The 21,019-nt window shown below is 54.1% G+C and overlaps 1 protein-coding gene and 1 long non-coding RNA gene across 2 annotated transcripts; both read left to right on the top strand.

The window, feature by feature from the left end:
* The first annotated feature begins 4,000 nt into the window (after window positions 1-4,000).
* On the top strand, window positions 4,001-8,574 carry SOX7 (SRY-box transcription factor 7). The gene is made up of 2 exons (XM_005443538.3): window positions 4,001-4,262; window positions 6,353-8,574. Exons 1-2 carry the CDS (start codon window positions 4,043-4,045, stop codon window positions 7,249-7,251), a joined length of 1,119 nt encoding a protein of 372 aa, XP_005443595.2. The 5' UTR covers window positions 4,001-4,042; the 3' UTR covers window positions 7,252-8,574.
* Window positions 8,575-12,403: 3,829 nt separating this feature from the next.
* LOC129736425 (uncharacterized) lies at window positions 12,404-15,765 on the top strand. The gene is made up of 3 exons (XR_008733016.1): window positions 12,404-12,521; window positions 13,982-14,128; window positions 14,259-15,765. It is a non-coding gene; the product is annotated as an uncharacterized LOC129736425 (long non-coding RNA).
* Window positions 15,766-21,019: the final 5,254 nt, after the last annotated feature.

The raw sequence follows: 21,019 nt of genomic DNA on the forward strand, positions 1-21,019 counted from the left end.
GGGTCAGAGCTCAGAGTACTTGGGTGATAACCAAGGCTGTTGTCTCTGTCCGTATCCCATGCAGGGCTGAGCAAACTTCTGCTTCTGTTGATGTGGGACTGATGAATAGGGTAAAAATACAAACTTTTGTGGTAGCAGAAGTGGGAAGATTTTTCCGAAGTCAAATTGAAGGTCTATTTCGCAGCAAGGCAGAACTGAAGTTCTACTCCTGAGTCACTCAGATTATTTGTTTTTCTTGTCTTAATCCATTTTTATAAATTTTAAAGTGTAAAAGGGAAATTCTGCTAGTCCCTTTTAACTTAAAGGGACTAAAATACAATTTTTTTCTAACAAAGCTGCACTTTAAAAACAGATCAGAAATATTTGGCACTGTGACTCTGCGCATGCTGAAAAATTTGTTTGTTTTTTTTGGTCTACATTTTTTTTGCTGCAGGCTGTATAAGGGGAAAGCTCTGGTTTCTCCTCCTAGCAAATAAATGGTCCTAGTAGCGGTCCCTGGGGAAAACGTGGTAGACCCAGGGAGGACGGGTGGTGGGCAGGGTTGGTTCTTCTGTCTCAGTGGTGAAGCAGCTGGGAGCCGCACCGCTGAAAGACGGCTCTTCTGCTGGGAACCCCCAGCTGTCTCTGCAAAAACTACCCTTGGGAGACGAGAGTTTCATCAATAATTAAGGAACATGTGAATATTGAGCTAATTTAGGATTTGCACTTTCTCACACATTTTAATGTCTCCAAAGGGGGGACGGGGGGGAGGTTTCGGTGAAAATAGACCTGCCGTTTGCAAGCCGAGTAAAATGCCAGATGTCGGATCCACGCCAAAAAGGGATATTTTTAAAGAGTGGGGATGGTTTTACCTATATGGTGCGAAAGCTGGGCTCAGTCACGGGTTTTCTGCTTGACCCAGGGGAGCTGCTGCCACTGTTCCCTATCCGTGAAAATGGGGAGAACAAAGCTTTCTTCCACCCTTTGTCTGCTCAGTCTATTTTAGCTCGTAGCTTTTAGCTGTGATTTCCCTGCTCTCAAAGCCCTGTGAGAGCTCTGCTTCTTCCTGTGCCCCAGATACAGGTAAGCAGTGGCACCAGAAGCGGGAAGGTAAGCATAAAAAGTAAAGAGGAGTTTTTCCAGACTGCTGCTGATTGCCCTGATACGGTCACAATTAAAAGGTGGCATTTTCACATGGCCCCAGCTGTCTTTATGTAATGCAGAGCTTCCTACAGGACAGGTTTAACCAGCATTTTAAGTAGGGTGCAGAATGAAACCCATCTTACTAATGCAATCAGAATGCCAGGTGCTAAAGGAGAGGAGGAGGAGGAGGAGGAAAAAAAAAAAAGTTTATTATTATTGTTTGCACTCAAAATGCAGCATGGGGGCCCTTAGGAAGGTGCTGTCTTCTAGCATGGGAGAAAATCCAAACAAGAAATATTTTGCAGTATTTGTACAGCACATGTCTCGGGGCGGGGTGTATGTGTGCGTGTGTGTGTGTGTGTGTGAAAAGCCAGGTAGGTTCACCCCCTGCGGTTCCTGGGGCAGATCCAAGATGTTACCCCCAGGATGCAGAGGGAATAGGAAGGATCAGGAAGAGGCAGTGACTGCTGGGAGAGCAGAGGCATGAGGTGGACATGGGTCCAGTCCCTGCGCAGAGCTTTACCCCCCGCCCCAGCCCTCCCTGGACCTTTCCTCCCATCCTGCAAACTGCACCTTGGGAATGCAGTGTGGGATGGAGGCGTTACCACATGCCGTGGAAAACGACTTGAGTGGGACTCATCTGTCCCTTTGCTTCTCCCTGGAGGGGATCTCTACATTGTAGTGGATATTCTACCACAACTACCAAGATGTTCTGGCCTCCAGGGCCTGCAGTATAGAGGCGGTATTTTGATGATGATGATGATATCCAGGCCTTGTGCATCCTGAGGGTTAAAAAATAACTCTCGGCGATGTAATGCCATATTCAAAATAAAACCTTGCAACTTCGGGCAGTCCCTTTTTTCAGTGCGCTTCAGCCCCTATTAAAGGGAAATCACAAACCAAGGATGTCAGGGGGTTCCTTCCCAACCCCTTGCTGCCAACCCTCGCCTGCGAGAGGCACCTAGGAGGCCTGTTCAGGGCAGGATGGAGGGGTCGGCATCCTCTCTCCCTGCCCCATCCCGGCACTCCAGGGTGTGAGATGGGACTTTTGGAGGGAACGGGCAGCACGGGCTGTCCCCGGGAGCATGCCCGGCTCCAAAACACAGATGAAAGGCAGTTGCTATGTGCGGGCCTGCGTGTGTGTGTAAAGGGTTTATAAATCTGACCTGAGACCAGGAAATATCCTGCGCCTTTCAGATTTAAAAGAAGTTGCCTTCCTGTTGTATTCCCAGATAACGGCAGCTCTGATCGAGCCCACTTGTAAATAGCTTAATAGATTTAATCAGTTCCTTTGGAAAATGTTGTTGCTTCCGCAGGAGTTTAATTCGGTGCTGCGGAAAAACTCAAAAAGGGCACTTGCTGCTTCTGCTGCCAGCAAAGTTGGCAGCTGCCACCTCTCCGGACCCCCAAATCATCGTAACCCAGGAGAAACCAGAAGTGGAGACACCAGGAACCCCGGGTGTATCCTGAACCCGCATAGCTTACATTGACACACTGCTCCACTCTCTCGTCACTTGTAATCTGACAAGTCAATAGCAACACCCTGACACGTGGTGAATCGCTGCCTACCTGCACAAACACCCGGCTTGGGATCCGCGCTGGGATTTCCCCCCCTCCCAGTTTGGGGGTGAGAGGGGCAGCGGCCAGCCCGAGGAAACACCTTCCCACCTCCCACCCTGTCCCGCCAGTTTTCTGGCAGCGCCGAGAGGAAATCCACAATCAGTCAAAGCGGAGCCGTTGCAGCCCTGCAGCCCATGTCAGGGGGTCAGAATCATAAAGGAATCGAGCGACTAAATATATTCCTCTGGGCAGGTTGCAGGGATAAGCTGGGCAAGGGCAGCTGCCTGGGGATTTTCAGTCCCATCATTGGAGATCCTTCATCCTAGCAGGGGGAACGCTTCTTGGGGGTGATTTTCCTGCCCTCCTGAGCACCAAACTGGGCTTAGTGGGAAATCCCCTTGCATGACAGCGATGCTTCCATCCCGGCTGGGCTGCAGTGGGTTGCAGGATGGGGCAGCACTCCATAAAATGCAGCAGCGAGAAAAAGACAGCAAAGCGTCCGACCAGCCCCTCGTCTCCCAGTGTCCCAAGGATCGGCAGTGGAGACCTACTGGGGCTGTTGCACTTCTCCAGGCTGTGCACAGCCCCATCCCTGCCCCGGGTGGCCCCTGCAAAGCTCGCCCAGGAGCCCAGCCAGGCTGGACAAGCAGGTTCACCATGTCCTGGTTTCTCTCCCGTACGAGAGGATCTGGGAATTTGGGGAAACTGAGTGAAAACCCACATGGGGTGGCACAGCACAGCTGGGACCAGTGGTTAACGCAGAAGGCGCGGGGTGAAAGGGGCACCCGCCCGCAGGACCCTGCCTCGATTCCCCCTCGCACACAGGCGCGCTGCAGCTTGCCAAAGCCGGGGGGTGGGGGCGGGGGGTGGAGGCTTTTGCACCCCTGTGGGGACCTTCCTTTTGGGGCCATTTTCCCTTTTCTTTCCAGGCCACCCAAAAAAGATTTCAGTGCCCTTTGCGTTTCCCGCAACCTCGAGGATTTAGGGGCTCTCGGTAGCCGGGGAGGGGGGGGGGGGGGCAGCTGGGCTGTTGGGGGGTGGCAGGGCTGTTTCCAGCTCCATGTCACTCCCCTTCAGCGGCAAAATAAGACAAAATAATAATAATAATAAAAGAGGAGGGGGGCGGGAAGCAGGAGGAGGGGGGTGCCGGTCTCGCGGGTGGGGGGCAGAACTTTTCTCCCCGCGCTATCCTGGCCGGGGCTCCGGAGTTTGCGAACGAGGAGGAGCAGCCGGTGCCTTCGGTGCCATTGGAGGAGGCTCTTTCCAAGGAGCTGATAAATACGGGGGAGGCCGGGCGGGAGGCTGGGACTGTGCCGGGACCCCGAGGGCAGCGCGGCGGGGGCGGGGGCCGGGCCGGGCCATGGCTGCGCTGCTCAGCACCTACCGCTGGCCCGAGCGGCTGGAGGGGGCCGAGGGGCTGCCGCCGGGGCCGCCCCCGCGCTGCCCGCCCGCAGAGAAGGGCTCCGAGAGCCGCATCCGCCGGCCCATGAACGCCTTCATGGTGTGGGCGAAGGACGAGAGGAAGCGGCTGGCCGTGCAGAACCCCGACCTGCACAACGCGGAGCTCAGCAAGATGCTCGGTGAGGAGCGGGCGGTGCGGGGTCTGGGGGCGCGGCTGCCGGGGTGAGGGTCCGGCCGCCCACACGGCTGGCCACGGGGTGCAGAGCCTGGCCGGGGTCGGTGCCCCGGAGTGGGCACCCATCGGTGCAGAGCCTGTCCTGATTCATTGCCCCGGGGTGGGCACCTATCGGTGCAGAGCCTGTCTGGATCCCATGCCCCAGGGTGGGCACCCATCGGCCGTTCACAGGGTGCAAGCCTGTCCAGATTCAGTGCCCCAGGGTGGGCACCCATCGGTGCAGAGCCTGTCCTGATTCATTGCCCCGGGGTGGGCACCCATGGGCCATCCCCAGGGTGCAAACCTGTCCAGATTCAGTGCCCCAGGGTGGGCACCTGGCAGTGCAGAGCCTGTCCTGATTCAGTGCCCCGGGGTGGGCACCCATGGGCCACCCCCAGGGTGCAAACCTGTCCTGATTCAGTGCCCCAGGGTGGGCACCTATTGGCGCAGAGCCTGTCCTGATTCAGTGCCCCAGGGTGGGCACCTGGCAGTGCAGAGCCTGTCCTGATTCAGTGCCCCAGGGTGGGCACCCATCGGTGCAGAGCCTGTCGGGATCCTGTGCCCCAGGGTGGGCACCCATCGGTCATCCCCAGGGTGCAAACCCTGCCCAGATGGGGACCGTGCACCCTCCCTGCCGCTCCACAGGGTGCACGCCTGGGTCTCGCCAAGGCACCCTGGGGTGCGTGCATCCTCCGGGCCACCCCTTGGGATACAGGCGGGTCTGGCACACAGTGGGTGGGCACCCATGTACCCACATGGGCACACTGTGGGGTGCTAAACCTGTCTGGGTCCGGCACCCTGGGGCAACATCCACCAGGTCTGCCTTGTGGGGTGCACAGCTTGGATGGCATTCCGCACCCAGGGAGCAGGCACCCATGTGCACACCCTGCCACCCGGTGGGTACAAACCCTGCTGGGGTCCCAACTCCTTGTGCTGCCAGTGCCGGGGCTGCCTGCGTACTGTGCAAGGAGGGCCCCCCAGATTTTTCTGGGCTGCCTTTTACTCTCCCACTTTTTCCCCAGACTCATTAGCCCACCACAGTATTGCATGGCTGAGGGGGGTGTGTGTTCCTGCTGTTTCTTTTGGGGTATTAAAAATTAAGCCCCATTTTGAGTATACATTTGTTTCCCACTCCCCATCCACTAATTCCCCCTTCTCCCATTCCCCATTTTTTATGTGAAACCAAGAAGGCAAACAGAAATAGCCAGCCCAGACAGCCTGAGAAAGAGCTGCCTGAATTGCAACACAGCTTTGCTGGCCAGCCACTTACCCAAAGTTTGTGTTTGCCTGGACAGTTTTGTGGTGTTTTCTTTGGTGGTTTGGGTTTTCTCCTCGCTGCTTTGCCATGCAGCATCCCAGCTTATTAGTGTTATTTCTGCTGTCTCTTTGGCCATGGGAAGGCATCAAATGCTTTGATCTGTATCCTCATTTCTCCCCCTCCCCTGAGGAATAGCCTGGGGTAGCCTCACCGTGGGATACAACCTCCCCTGCCCTGGTGGTGCTTCTCTGTCCTGTGTCTTCGGCACATTTTGTGTAGCTCAAACAGGGAGCAGCGAGGTCACAGCACCCAGGTCTCCGTAAGCCCCGGTGCGAGTGCTGGCAGGGCACAGGCTGGGACGCATCCAGGGACGCCACGTCCTGACCTCAGCTCAGCCAGGCATGGCCTTGGCCGTCCCCGCTCAGCAGCCGGGCTCCGCATCCCGGAGAGGCATTGCAAGATCAGGCCGGGCAGCTGGGGAAGCTTTATTTGCCCCGATTTATTTGCAGAGGGGCTCGGCTAACCCTGAGCCCACCCTACTTGCAGGCTGGGGATGGGGGGAGTTGGAGGACCTACAGTGGCTTTGATCCTCCCCTTCTTCACCCCACCACTGCTGCCATCTCGTCCTCCCGCGGGCTGTGCAGGCTGTGCCCGCCGTGTGCCAGCTCGGGTGGGATCGCGGCAGCCCCTGCCTTGCCCTTGGGCTGTGTGCGGCCAAGCTCTGGCGGGCAGCCCCCACTCCCCCCGCCCCGATACAGCCGCCGCGGGTGCTAAGGGTAGTTTTTTCTCTGTTTCAGGCAAGTCCTGGAAGGCTCTGAGCCTCTCGCAGAAGCGTCCCTACGTGGAGGAGGCTGAGCGGCTGCGGGTGAAGCACATGCAAGATTACCCAAACTACAAATACCGGCCCCGGCGGAAGAAGCAGGTCAAACGGATCTGCAAGCGGGTGGACCCCGGGTTTTTGCTGGGCAGCCTGACACGGGACCAAAACGTGGTGCCAGAGAAGCGGACCTGCAGCCAGGCCGGAGGGGAGAAAGAGGGGCCGGGTGAGTACCCGCCTTGCCCGGGGCTGCCAGCCGTCCGGGGGTACCGGGAGGCCCCGGGCAGTGGCAGCAGCACCAGCATGGACACCTACCCCTACGGGCTGCCCACTCCCCCGGAGATGTCTCCACTGGACGCCATAGATCCCGAGCAGAGCTTCTTCTCCTCGCCCTGCCCCGAGGAGCATCACCGCTCCCACCTTGCCGGTGCCACCTACTCCCCGGAGTACGCAGGCAGCTCCCTCCCATGCAGCCACCACCCTCTCAGCCCCATGCCACAGCCGGCCACCTGCATGATCCCCCCAGCCTCCAGTTGCCCTCCCCTTCCTCCTCCTCCTCCTCCCAGCTACTACACACCCGCCTTCCCGTCCCTGCACCCCCCTAGCCTCCATGCCCACCTGGGCCAGCTTTCCCCGCCACCTGACCACCACAGCTTTGACACCTTGGACCAGCTGAGCCAAGCCGAGCTCCTGGGGGAGATGGACCGCAATGAGTTTGACCAGTATCTCAACAACCCCGGCCATGGTGACCCCCATGGCGGGGTCTTGGTCAACGGACACGTCCCGGCATCTGGCAGCTCCCACGCCTCTGAGACCAGCCTCATCTCCGTCCTCGCCGATGCCACCGCCACCTACTACAATAACTACAGCGTCTCCTAGAAGCCCAGCCAGGGCCGCCTGGACCGGCCGAGGAAGGACCCGACACAGTATTAAGAGGCGTTGCTCCCCAAGGACATCGCTCACTGCCCCTCAGGGTGACCAAGTCCACACCGCAAGGGCCATGGAGTCTCCTCGGAGGTGTAGGTAAAGGATTTCGGTCGTCAGCTCACCACCGGTGCAAAGCCTTGGGTGCCCTGCTCCAAATGGAGCCGGGGGGCATTTCCCAATGGCAAAGCCCTTTGGCCAAGTCCCTCTTCCAAAGAATAGATGCTCCTGGAAGTGTGGGAAGGCTGCCCCCCCGTTTTGGGGCACCTCCAGCTCTGCTTTGGAGTCAGCAGGTTGGCAGCACCCCGCAGACGGCAGGACTGAAGTCCCAGCAGGGGCAAAAGCCCCTGGCAGGGGAAAAGGCAGGGATGGGAGGAAAAGGAAATATTTTGGTAAAAGGGCACGCAGTCTGCAAGCCGCTCTCGGCTCCCACTGTCAGCCTTGCTGCAGCCACCCCGACCTGCCCGACCACACCGGTGGGGGTTAAACCCCACTCCCACCCTGTCCCCCTGCCCCCGGACCAGGACTTGGGGGCTTCATCCCTCAGGAGATCCCAGAGGGGATGGGACACCACCTGCCGGGGGATGCTGCAGGGGGGAAGCCAGCCCCGAGGGCTTTCAGCCTGTGCCATTCTGGAGGAAAGATCAGGGCTTGGAAAGGCAGGATACGGCCGGCATCCACCCCCCATGGCTTCCCCTTGGCCTCCCAGCAAAAGCGCTTCGAAAGCGGGGATGGGGTGAGCTGCCCCCCCCAGCAGGCTGGGAACAGGTCCTGGGATGAGTGTTTGAGTGAAGAGGTGATGAAGTAGCAGACACATTTTTTTTCTAATCAAACATCCTTTGAAGGCGAATGCTTCGCATTTTGAGCCGCAGTGCCCAATGCCTCTTGTAGCTCCGGCGTATTATTGCTTGTAATAAAGCTGTACATTGATTTATTCCTTCCATTATTCCTCCCCTTGGATTTTGTATTGCTCGAGTTCTCTTCCTTTTCATAAAGATGAAGCTTTATTTTAAATCAGTTATATGACATGATTAATCTTAGTGTTTACTGTATGGCACTTGGTAATGATTAGTTAGTAGCGTGGCTATGATCTTCTGGTTTCAGTCCCAAACATGTATTAATAATAATTGCCAATAATACTTCAAAACCCCCACCACTTCACAGGTTTTTAAGCTAATACATTCCATCTTTTTTGTGTGACTCTATGCATTTTGAATGAGTGTAGATATGAGTTTGCATAAAATATTTAATTTAAATAAATATGTTTTTATACAATGATTGTTTTATGATTTAAATTGCTGTAGCTATTGACAAAGTTTTCAAAACAGAAACATTTCCTGTGCGAGTGCTATTTTTTTAATTTTTTGTTTTGTTGGTATTTTCAGCCAAACTTTTCTACTTCCATTTTTTTTAAATAAAAAAGATCTGTGGTTATCTTTACAAATTGTGGGTTACTTTCTAACAAACTGACTCAAGGCATGATGTACGCTTACCTTCACTTTTCGTGGTGTGTCTCAGGGGCAGCAAGTCACTTTGATGGCCTTGAGCCTGCTTTTGCCGTCTCGTTAGTGCGGCCTTTTAACGCCAGGTCCTGCGCAGCTACTGCAGTGAAGTTAAGGCAGAGCTTTGTCTTTGGTGTGTTGGTGAATGCAGATGATGTTGCTTTTTTGCAGAGCGAGTGCCAGTGCCTGGAGTGTGCTTTTTGTTCACATCAAAGGCTGTCTTTCATGGTTTCTGCTGATGCACCATTTAAGATGCTCCACAGTGTGAGGGTCACAGTGAAGGTCCTCGTGCAAATGCAGGTCAAAGCAGTGAGGCCTGAGAAGTGGAGCGTGGGTCAGATTTGGAGAGTTGTGTCAAGGGTGCTCTTGTAGGTGCATGTTGAGTGGTGGCCTTAAGGTACCACTAGTAGAGAAAAGCTTAGTTGGTCTTGTGGTCTGTGGACAAACATCACAGTCTGGTCTTGCCAGATGTTAAATTAGCCTGTGGTCCTTGAGGTTAAGCTATGCAGACCTCCCAAAGCAGTGTCCTCCCAGGTGGTGTCCTCTTGCTTTGCCCCAAGAAGTGGAAGAGCAAGGTTCCTAATGCACTTTGTGATGCCCACCTGTGTGTGGCTGGAAGGGGTCTCCAAAGGTGACTCAACACAACCCAACCCAACCCAGCCCAACTGCGCTGGCTTTCCTCCCATGGCTTATCTCTGACTCAGGGAGCTTATGGCCCCAGAAGGTGGGAGGCTGCATGAATATTTGGGGAAGTACAACATGTCCCTGTCCTGTGCTTATGGTCCTTCTCCATCCCCAACGTGCGGCCTCACTAGGGACAGTCTTCCCATCACGCATGCCACCTCTTCCTTTGCCCACCACCGAAGCATCCAAACGCACCCTTGCCCACATGTGCGGCTGGTTTCCCTTTTAGGGGGAACAAAATGGATACCTTTAGGTGTCCTGTTGGCACCGCGGACTGTGGTGGCCCTTGCACCAGCACAAAGGCATGATGCTTGGTGCAGCGCCAAGATGGCTGGTGCAGCAGCCTGGCTGGGGCAGCGCTGCTCTTCCAAGAGGATTTATGAATCAGGCTGATGAAGGCTGGATGGAGGGAGGTGCCCTGAGCCTGTCTGGCCTCTTTGCCCAGCAGCATTGACTCACACGGGACCATGCCAGGAGCAGGAACAGGGCTGGAGAAGCCCTGCTCTCCCCGCCTCCTGATCTGCTCAGCCACCCCTGTGGTGCTCCAGGCCGGAGGGATTGCTCACAGCCCCCCAGCAGCACGTTAAAAATTGTTCACAGGAGGGGTGGCCTGGGTGCACGTGACTAAACCTGGACCTGCCTTTGGACCAGCAAATCCAGGGGGCTGCTTTGTGCCAAACAGGCTGCCGCTAGAAGGGCCCTCACCTGGGGTGTTAGGGGGGCACCCAGCCCCAGGCACCCTGCAAATGTCCCTTTACACCAGGTCTGCTGCAGGGGCAGCTGAGAGCAGTGTAATGAGTTTTTAAACTTCCTTGGGGAGGAGGCAGAGACCTCAGCCATCCCGGCCCCACAACAGGATCTGCTCCTGGTGTTGCCGCCAGGATGCCTGATCATCGCCTGATTGCCTGATCATGCCTGTTGCATTCACACCCCCCCGTGGCACTTTCCCTCTGGGACACTGGTGGCCACCACCTGTCCTGCTCCTTATTCCCATGCCCCAAGCAGCAACGGGATCAACTGCGACACCCTGCAAGCCTTCTCCCTGCTGCCCTTCTCACAGGCATTGTCACATTCAGGGTTGGCAGAGGCAAAGCCCACACCACGAGCCCCCGGCAGTGCGCATGGCAGCGGCCGGAGTCGGTTTCTCTGGGAAAAGGGGGGTCTCTGTGCATCCAAAGAGCTTGCTGGGCTGGGATGCACGGAGACTCCCACAAGCTGAGCCTGTCCCCACTTGCTCAACCTGGAGCCGCATGAGGAGAAGGTGGGACCGTGTCCCCAGAGCACGTCAGGAACAGCTACAGGTCCCAACCGGGAGCCGGGGCCCCCGAGGGCACTGGGAGCTGCAGCCAAGGCGAGGTGCGGCTCCCTGGGAGCCAGGGCTCGACGGCCGGATCCGGGCACATGGCCAGCGCCAGGAGCAGCCGGCTTCCACCTCCCAGGGCACCAGCAGCACAGATGAAATTCGGGAGCTGAGGCATCCACCCCTTCCCCAGTGGGATGGAAAATGTAATGCTGCGGGTTGCTCCCTGCCCTGCGGTATGTTTTTGGGATGCAGGGCACTGCTGCAAGGACCAGCCAGACAGTAAGTGGCTGACAGAGGTGGGAGGGAGCCTTTTTTTGCTTGGAAAACAGACATCCCCACCGAGGGCTGATGGCCATGGTGGTTTATGGATGTTGTGGGGGTCTCTACTGCAGACAGGACTCATTCTGCATCAGTCCTGGGCATGTTTCTCCTCCCTCCCCATCCCAAACCCGTGAGCCGAAAGCTGCCTCTGTGCATGCCGAAAAGCCTTGTGGTTTGTGGCTGCTTTCTCCAGGCTGTGATGGGCTGGGAACCAGCAGGAAAATCAAATCAGAGCTGCAGGAAGGGATAAAATGGACTCACACCGCATTTCGGCTCCTGCTCAGGGGTATCAGGTCGCGCAAGGGTGTCTCCTTGCCATGAGGTGACCAGGGTGTGAGTCCTCTGCCCCCAGCATCCGGTGGCCCTGGCCAGCCCTTGGCTCTGTGGCTGTGCAGGTCACGGTGCTGGGCACTGGGAGCAGGGATGAGGTCACCTTCCCGGATGGGGCTGGGATTCAGGCTGGCTGGGAGCTGTGGTGTTTGTCATGCCCTGGCCCTCCCGGGATGGCCGATTTCCTTTGCATCCCTTGAGCAGGTGGTGGCTCCTCTCCATCCTCACTCCACTGGCCATGTTTGCTTGTGCCAGTGCCACTGGGCAGGGGTAGACCCGCATGACAAGCAGCTGCATGGCTGCTCTGTGCCTCAGTTTCCCTGTTTGTAAAACAGAGATAATCCTTCCTTCCCTCCCATCCTCTTTCTGTCCAGTCCTGGGACATGAACTGCCTCTTACCAAGAGCTTGAAGAGGACCAAGTGCTGGCGCTGCCCTTGGCACAAGGGGTCTCTACCCCATGTGAGGGCTCTGGCTGCTGCTACTAAATTAGCTCAGAGATGATTTTATTTTTCCCCTCCATCGCTCTCAAAGCAGAAGCGGGGTGGGGTGGGTAGTAGAGGCAGAGAAGGGGGTGAGGAGATGCGACCGAGGTCATCCTGCAGACCAGTGGCAGAGCCTAGGGGAGACTCTCAATACCTCCAACTCCCTTTTTTCCCCCTTCAACCCCAGTGGTTTTCCCCAAACCCCGTTCTGCTCATGAGTAAACACCTTCCCCCTCCACCTCTCTTTGCCCCCATCCCACCGAACCCCGCCGCACCCCATGGGGAGCCACGCAGGGAGGACAGGATCAGGCCCTCCCTCCCATCCCTCCAGAGGAGGGAATGAGACAAGCTGCTGAGTGGTTTCCTGCCCGGCACTGCCAATGGGAGCTGCTTGGGGTGCCGGGAGCAGGGGAGGATGTATCCGGAGCTGAGTGTTTCCTGGCAGATAAGGCCAACCCCTCCTGCCGGATGTTATGAGTCCAGGTCCTACCTCCACGTTTCAAGCAAAGGGGCCGAGGGAAGGCCTGGATGTTTATGTCAAGGAAAAATAACTTCTCCCTCTGTGTACAATCCTCCGGCTCCCCCAGGGCTACGTGCGGGAGGTAAATGCTGGGAATAGGAAAAGAGTGGCGAGGGAATGGAGGTGGGTGATGGGGGAGAAGGGCTTGGCCCTCGAGGCTGCGGGGTCTTTCCCTCCCACCGGGGTTGGGGTGGGAGCGTGCCAAGACAGAGGCAGCGGGGAGCTAGGGAGAAGAGCCTGGGGCTGTATAGTGGGGCTGGACCTTGTGAGCTCAGGCTCAGCATCAATCCAAAGTCACCTTAGCGGCAACCCACGTGGCTTGAATCCAGCATGTCACCTCTGGTGCCCACCTGGAGGAGATCCAGCCTTCAGTAAGGACTTGCTCAGAAGAGCCCCTTCAAGGCAGGAGCTAAGATCACCCACACCAGCCTCCGTGGCTGAAGGTCCAGTGTTAGCTCTGGCCCACCTCTGTCATCTGGGGAGACAGAGGTGTTGAAAGAGGAAGGATGGTGGAAGTCCTGGGTCTGACAGCACCCAGCTGGCTGGGGAGGAGGGAGTGGTTGTGCAGTGGGTATGAAGGGAATGAGACAGTTGGGGATCTTCTCTATCTTTTCGCAAGAAATAAGTAAAATCCAGTGCTGGCTGGACCCTCCTCTTCAGAATGCACTTTGCGTGCTCCTGCCACCCAGGACCATCCACAAGGCTCCTCCAAAACCTCTACACTGCCTGAAGGCTGATACCTGTTCAGTGTCATCTCTGGACACTGGAAGGGACATGCAAAGACCTGCACTAGGCTCACACTGATCAAGCAACCAGGGCAGGGAAGATACCCAACCCTCAATTGCTACCATCCACACTGAAATTACCTCAGTCCCCAGCAGAGCAGTGCCCAGGCCAACAAGTCCTCTGCCCTGGGGTGAGGGTGGCGAGGATGTCCCCAGGGAAGGTTTGGATGTGGCCACCTGGTTTGGGTGTGGCAGACCAAGCTGGGAGCCTCAGGGCCAAACAGCTGAATCTGGGCACGACCAGAGAGTTTACGGATGATTTTTTTGCTAGCATTGAGCAACTTCTGACTGAGAGTTTTGTCTTTGGCATCCATAGGGAGAAGTCTGATAACAGAGAAAATCTGGCAGTCTCCTGTGCGGGGTGGTTAATGAGAGCTGAGCTGTCTCCCCACCCCTGTTTACTCCTGTGTCAATACAAGAGGGACTGCTGGGGGTCCTGTTTCCCACCCAGGGGGTCAGAGAGAGAGGACTGGAGGACAACCTGAGAAGAACAGGGAAAGGGGGAAGCCCCTTCCCTTCCTCCTGCTCGGAGCCACAAGGTTTTCCACTGGCAGCTGAAGGGCATCCAAGGAGCATTGTTGCCTGCAGGGGGAATTGGGGGTTAAGAAGGCTCATTCTGGAGACCTACCCCGTGCCCTCCTGCCAGCTCTCCCACCTTTCCTCCCTCAACACCCCAAATGCTCCCCCCGCCCCGGCCAGCCGGGATGCACCCCGCCTCGGCCAGCCAAAGATGTTGTTCCTTCTCTTTGATTTCCAGGAGCTCCTGCTTGGCCCCCAGAGCTTCACGGCAAACAAAACATCAGAAACCCGGGCTGGCGGTGCAGGAAGGAAACCTGCTCACGTGGGGGCTGAGTCACGATCCTGCTGCTCCCTTCTGGCATCCCAGGGAACAAGGCAGCATCAGGTACCAAGGGATGTCAGGTCCCACTGCCCCCTGACCAGCCGGGGCACCAAAAATCCTTCTTCACTGCCACCCCCACCCTATTATCTTGTTTTGAGAAACAAAACACTGCTTTTGTGGTTTTCTTCCGCAGCTTCAGTGGGAAAGGCTGGATTTGCTTCCTTAACACATAAAGAGTCTCCATGCTGCCCTTTTGGGCCTCGGCCAAAATCCAGGGAGGATGCTGAAAAGCTGAGTTTAAAACAGGCTCCTCAGCCCCCCTGACCTGGGACCAGCTATTTGATTTTCTACTGTCAGCGCCAGACTTCTTGTCTTGAGCATCACATGATACCACGAAGACTGTCACCACTCGGACCCCTCCAGACCCAGCAAAGGCCGGAGGTCTAATGTATGTCTGAACCCAGGAGCACCATCAGCTCTGGTCTGGAGGGGCCGGTATTCCCAGCTCCCGATCTACAGGAGAAATAAAACATAGATAGATATAGATATAGATACAGCTATAGATATAGATATAGATATGGATATAGATATAGATGTACACACACAGAGGAGATATGACACATATATATATATATGTATAAGTAAGGTGAGGACAAACTTTAGTAGGACCTGTAGCGATAGGACAAGGGGAAATGGTTTTAAGCTAAAAAAAGGTAAATTCAGACTGCATATTAGGAAGAAATTTTTTATGATGAGGGTGGTGAAACACTGGCACAAGCTGCCCAAAGAGGTTAGAATCCCTGGCAGTGTTCAAGGCCAGGCTGGACAGGACTTGGAGCAACCTGGTCTGGTGGAAGGGGTCCCTGCCCATGGCAGGGGGGTTGGACTAGATGGCCTTTAAAGGTCCCTTCCAACCCAAACTGTGCTATGATTCTATAATTATATACATATGCACACACAGAGGAGATATGGCACGTATATATCTCTGCACACAGGCCACCTCTGGCCAGACCTAAGACCAAGAAGCCCATGGTGTTGCTGTTTCTGAGGGGGTAAGGAAAGCATGTCTGAAGATGAGTGTAAGAATGTGGCAAGTGGAGTGATGCACCCCAGCACCTCTCCCTCTTCAGGCCACCTCCAGCTCAGGACTTTATGAAGTCTCTGTCTTGACTTGCCCTCATTGGGGTTTTATTCTATACATTTGCTTGGTTGTGGGTTTAAAACTTTGATACTTTTCACAACCCTGCTCCAGTGATGAACCACCTCCTTCAGTTGCTTTGATCCTGCCACCTGCCAGGTTCGTTTGATACCATATTTCTCCAATTGTGTTTCTTATTTGTTCTCTCTGAGCCAAGCATGATTTTGTAACCATATACCCTATCCCACCCCTTTAGCCGTCTCTTTTCCAGTCTGGAGACCTCCAGTCTTCCTCTCTGGGCATCATTCTACCTCAGGAGTGCTAAGACTTGATTTGTTTGTTACTCACTTCAGGAATATTCATCCAGGTACTGGGGCCAGGTGCTGCAGAGGGAGACCTGTGTGTTGTGGAGTTTCAACAGCTTTAAGCTATCATTAAGGGGGGGGAGACTGGGTGGAGGAGACACGAAAGGATGCTGGGTGGGTGTGGGAATGATGGCACGCACTGTGAGCACTGAGTGGGAGGCCGGGGGTGGGACCCAGTCTAAGCAAGACAGGAGACAAGGAGCTGAGGTGCTGGAGACAGGACTAGATGGTGAAAGAGGCTGGAGAAAGCAGCCAAGGAAGGAGGAGGTGGGTGTGAACAACCATGGTCTGGCAAGGAACAGTAGAGCTGGGAAGGAACAGAGCATGACTGGAAGGACAGATGTTGGCTGAGGAACCAGAAGATGGAGGAGAAAAGGACCAGACTAGTGAAAGGAACTTTCTGGAGCAGAGACTGGACTGGGAAAGGGAAAGGAGTAGCATCAGGGTCTGCTGGATCAGGTAGGGAGGACAGACCTTACAGTAGGGCTAAGGGCTGTTAACAGAAACCAGACAAGAGAAGGACCAATGGCCCAGACTGGTGAAGGCCTCAGCAGAGCACATCCCACATGTCCTCTTCAGAGCTGGCCTGGGAGAGGTGACAGATTCCTACTGTGCCCTGGTGGCGTGGTGGTTCCAGAAGCCCTGGTGGCTCACGTGGGTGCAACTCTGCAGGAAAATGAACAGGTCTGCTCTGAGCCTAACTGGTCCATCCTTCCTACTAAACCCTCTCGGCCTCAAAAAAGAGGCACCCAAACAGCCTACTGCAAACGGCTCCTGCCCTTTGCTCACCTTACCTGGGCATTGGCTGCATCAGTGCCACTTGGTCTGGGCCAAAATCACACTGGGGAGCATGTTACAGATAACTGGAGGGTCACTGCAGAAGCATGTGTGCCCTAGATCCTGGTCCTATTCAATTGTGAGTATAAATGCAGACTGGGGACCTCGGGTAATGCTAGAGTGTGGGAATTGGGTGGATTTGAATGTTGGGCTCTTACAACCTTAGAAAATGTTCCTGTTTCCCCCCCTCCGGCCCCGAGCACAGGAGGATGGAAGAAGTGTTGCAGTTGCAGTCAAGTGCTCTAGGATTAGGAAATGCCAGGCTGGACCGTGTTTGTGCAACCTCCCTGCTCCTTCCAGGTGCCAGGCATTGCAGGAGACCTGGAGCTGCAGGAGATCCCGTGATGTGATCATGGAGTGAAAGGCACTCATTGCATGATCATACTGCAGGATCATGCCTGAACTTTTCTTCCCCCTCCCTGGACCACTGCCTCTTTCAGCTCACAGGCAAATTTGGATGTAGCCACTCAACACCCAACATTTAACTAAGCCTGCCAGGTCCCTCCCCAGTGATTGCACAGATCTGGGCAAGTCTGATCAGTGGTTTAAGGTGGGATTTACCTCTCAGACACACCCAGCTCTCTCCACTCGGATCCTAGGGTAGCAGGGCTCTGAACTTGAACACCACAGAACCTAGAACACAGCCCCTCAGTAATGAGAAGTTGCTGGATACATTCTTTATTCACATGATGTCCAGCCCTGGGCCTTATTTTCTGCTTGCTTTACATGCCCTGCTGCAAAAGCAAAGGATTTGGGTAGAGATGCATTCCCATGTTTATCATGCCAGTACCCTGGTACTTCACAAACTCAGCCATTTCCTTGGACCCCAGTGAAGCAAGGTGTTGGAGAGATGGAGGAGTTGCCCACCGGCTTAGGATGCTGAATGCCCACCTGTCAATCTCTACTCAGTAACTCAGATCTCAAGACCCTGGTGTATGGTAGCCTGGAGAAAAGGAGGCTCAGAGGAGACCTTCTTGCTCTCTACAACTACCTAACAGGAGGTTGTAGTGAAGTGGGGTCGGTGTCTTCTCCCAAGAAACAAGTGATAGGAAAAGAAGAAACGGCCTCAAGTAGCACCAGAGAAGGTTTAGATTGGATATTAGGAAAAATGTCTTCATTGAAAGGGTGGTCAAGCACTGGCACAGGCTGTCCAGGGAAGTGGTGGAGTCACCATTCCTGGAGGGATTTAAAAGACATGTAGATGTGGCACTTAGGGATGTGGTTAGTGGTGGACTTGGCAGTGCTGGGTTAATGGTTGGACTTGATGATCTTAAATGATTCTATGACAGTCCCACACATTCTTAACTGCTCAGAGAGCACAGAAGTTGTATTGTCTGCTGAAAAGAGAAGCAGGAATGAATGGGTCTTGCTGAAAAAAACAGTGGAGAACACAAAATGGTTTGTTGCTCCCAGCCACACCATGTCAGTGCACTGACAGCTTGGTTTTGTAAGACTGGGTGGATGATGCTATAGAAATGCCAAGAAATACTGCTACTGGCTTGGTGGCCTCCAGATTTCCAAGAACAAAGTACATGATCATTTGGCATGTGCAGACATAACTTTCTGGTTTATCCCCATGTCAGTTATATTTCAAAATCTGCGGTGGTTTGTGTTAAACATTTGTGTTCCTGGGACATGTTCCCAGCACAGCCCCAGTTCATTTACATGGAGTAAAAAGACCAGAGGAGGTAAAGGACCTTGCCTTGAGGGCTGATCTGCAGTAATGGGTTGACCTACAACAGACTGTTGATCTACAGTAATGTGCACAGAAGAACCTGGTGGGGCTGCAGAGCAGGACATTTCATTGCAGCTTGGCCATCTTGAGGCACGTCAAAATCTGCATGCCCCTGTAGTAGATGACCACTGCTGACTATGGCCGGTGCAACACCAGAGCCCTGACTAAAGTACGCCCAGAGCTTCCTGATGGAGCAAGGATTAACAAGTCCTTTGTGAGCCCTTAACAGACAAGCCTCCAAATAAACAGAGTTGTCCTCCCAGGAGCCTGTCTTGGTGATAAATGACACTAGCGAAGCCCAGAGCAGAAAACATCTGTCCCCTCCATGCCTCTGAGGGAGAATCTGCCTGGTCCCCCTCTTGTATGGTGTTGATTAAGATGTTGACATGATTGAGAGCAGATCAGGATTGTATTTCAGAACTGGGATCTCCAGGGTTGCTTTGAAACAGGTGGCTTCAAGGCTAGTGTCTTCTTTGGAGTCCCAGCTCCAGGATCTCAAAGGTGGTCTGGATGTCAGCCTGGAAAAACTCATACATGGATTCTACCTTGCCACTGATCACCTTTTTCATGAATCCTCCAACCTCTGAAGGAGCAAATAGAAAGGCAAGAAGGTTGAAGCTTCTCTTTTTAGAGTTCCTTCTTGCTGACAGACTGACACAGGTCCAAGCAGAGGGTTATCTCTTATGGTAATCGTCCTGAAACACATGTATCAGGAGAGCCTAAGACCTGGTTTGCTCAGGTTGGAGAAGACAAGGCTCAGGAAATATCTTATGGCAGCTTTCAGCTACCTAATGAGGTGCTGTAGGGAAGACAGAGAGTCTTTTGTGAGAGGTGTGCAGGGAAGGGTAAGACACAATGAGCACAAGTTGCAGCAAGTGAACTTCTGGAAGTACTTAAGCCTGGTGACAAGGTTCCATGGTGGTGGCCTTGGGACCTCTATCCCGGGAGACAGTGAAAGCTTGACTCATCAGGTTCTTGAGTAACCTGCCCTAATTGCCCCTGCTTTGGGCAGGGGAGGGGTTGGGCTGGAATTTCCAAACTGAACTATCCTATGATTCTCCTTTGTAAGCCTTGCAACCCTCTTTTCCCCTGGCATGTGGGACTCACCTTCCTGGATGCCTAGAGGGGTGTCCCTTTTGGAGAGAGATCCCTTCCATCAGGGATCTTGTATGGCAACATACCTTGGTGGATGCACCATGTCCCAGTCCCTCTGGGACCCTGCAAGCCAAATGTGGGTGACAGTCAAATGCAGCCCGGTGCAGCAGCTTCTCCCAGAAATGTTGAGATTGTCAGGGATGTCTGGAGATCCCATATTGGATCTATAATGTTTTTTGTGAGATGGAGGCCTAGCTTTGTGGCAGAAGGAGGTGGGACTCTCCTGAGTCTGAATGGCCCTCTCCAAACCAGCATTACATTGCAAAACAGCTTTTCCCTGGTGGCTGAAGAGGGCTTTAATAGGCCCTTCATTTGAAACAGAAGCCACATCTCCACTAGCAACAAAATAGTGCCTTCCTCTGGTTACTGGGAGGCTGTGCAGCCAAGTCCTGTGGAGGATCCATGGAAGTCCTTGCTCACCACCCAGCTCTCCCAGGATCTCCCATGCTGGACCTCCCTCCGGTCCAGGCTCCTGCCTATTCAAAAAAAAGAAAAGAAGGAAGCCCACCAGCAGCCTGCCTGCCTCCCATTCCTCAACCTCCTGAAAAGTCCCAAATGTGACTCAGAGGGAGTTCCTTCGATGTGCGGGACTCACATGTAACCGACCTGCTGTAATTAAATGACCCATTAGAGCTTTTCCTGGTTGTTCTTCCCTGCTGCTTTCCTGAGTTCAAAAGGTGATTTAGGATGACATGTTCTGCTCTATACAAACTCGCCAGCTATTGCCAGCAGCATGACGAGACACCCTTCATTGTACACTAATTCCACTAGGCATACGGCCTAACAATCAAAGCACCTCATTAAAGTTTAATTAAATTTCCCAAGTGCTTTGCTCCCGGGCTGAGAACCTGTAATGCAAGCCGAAGCAGGTCTGCATGTATGTGTGTGTGTGTGTGTATGTCTGAGGTTGGGGGGGTTCTTCTTTTTTTAATTATTTGCACATGCAATTTTTTTTTTCCCCTTAGCATGATCAGCACTTCATGGCTGGGGTATGAAATAAAACCAGAGGTGTCCATTCCAGTCCAGGCTGTATGAAGAAAAGCCAAATCTTATAGACTTTCTGCACCCGCTGCTCCTGCTGAGAGTGCTGCTCTCCTGGAAGAACAGCAGGATTTTGCACTAGAGCCCCTTTGTAGGATATAGGCAGGAGGTGCAGTGACCAGCAATTAGAACTTGCACTCAGATTAGTTCCCACACCTGAAGCTTGGCAAAAAAAAAAAAAAAAACAGGCCCCATATCTCATCCTCACCCTTAGTCCCATAGGTAAAAAATGAAGAGGTAGAAAGGTGGGAGAGTGTATTGGTGGTAGAGGGCTGGAGCCATCTCCAACCCCTTTAGTCTGCTCCAAGTGCTACACCAACAGCCTCTCGGTACAGGAGGCTTTTACTGCTATATCCAGCTTCTTTTCTGTGTCTTCCAGTGTTTCGTATACTTCTTCTAGGATGGTGTTCTCCACCCTCACTGCCTTTTGCAGAAGCAGCACATAACTGCATTTTTGGATCCTAGTGTCCAAGAAGGAAGCAATATGGTGTTTTTCAACCTCTACATCTATGCCATCCTCCAGTGAGAGGGCGTATGGTGGCACACAGACCTCCAGGCTGGTGTAGCTCTGACACCATGGTTCTCTCATGACAAAGTGACACCAGTTAGTGGTGGAAGTGCTTGAAGTATGCTTTAAGGAAGTGATTGCACAAGATGCTCATCTTGAGCAGCCTCAGCTTTGA

The sequence above is a fragment of the Falco cherrug genome, chromosome 6 (assembly GCF_023634085.1).
Source record: "Falco cherrug isolate bFalChe1 chromosome 6, bFalChe1.pri, whole genome shotgun sequence".
NCBI lineage: Eukaryota > Metazoa > Chordata > Aves > Falconiformes > Falconidae > Falco > Falco cherrug.

Excerpts from the sequence above, each read along its gene's own strand:
- SOX7 (XM_005443538.3), top strand. The coding sequence starts at position 4,043 with ATGGCTGCGCTGCTCAGCACCTACCGCTGGCCCGAGCGGCTGGAGGGG. Across the intron at positions 4,263-6,352 it reads GGAGCTCAGCAAGATGCTCG|GCAAGTCCTGGAAGGCTCTG; the intron begins GTGAGGAGCGGG and ends TCTCTGTTTCAG.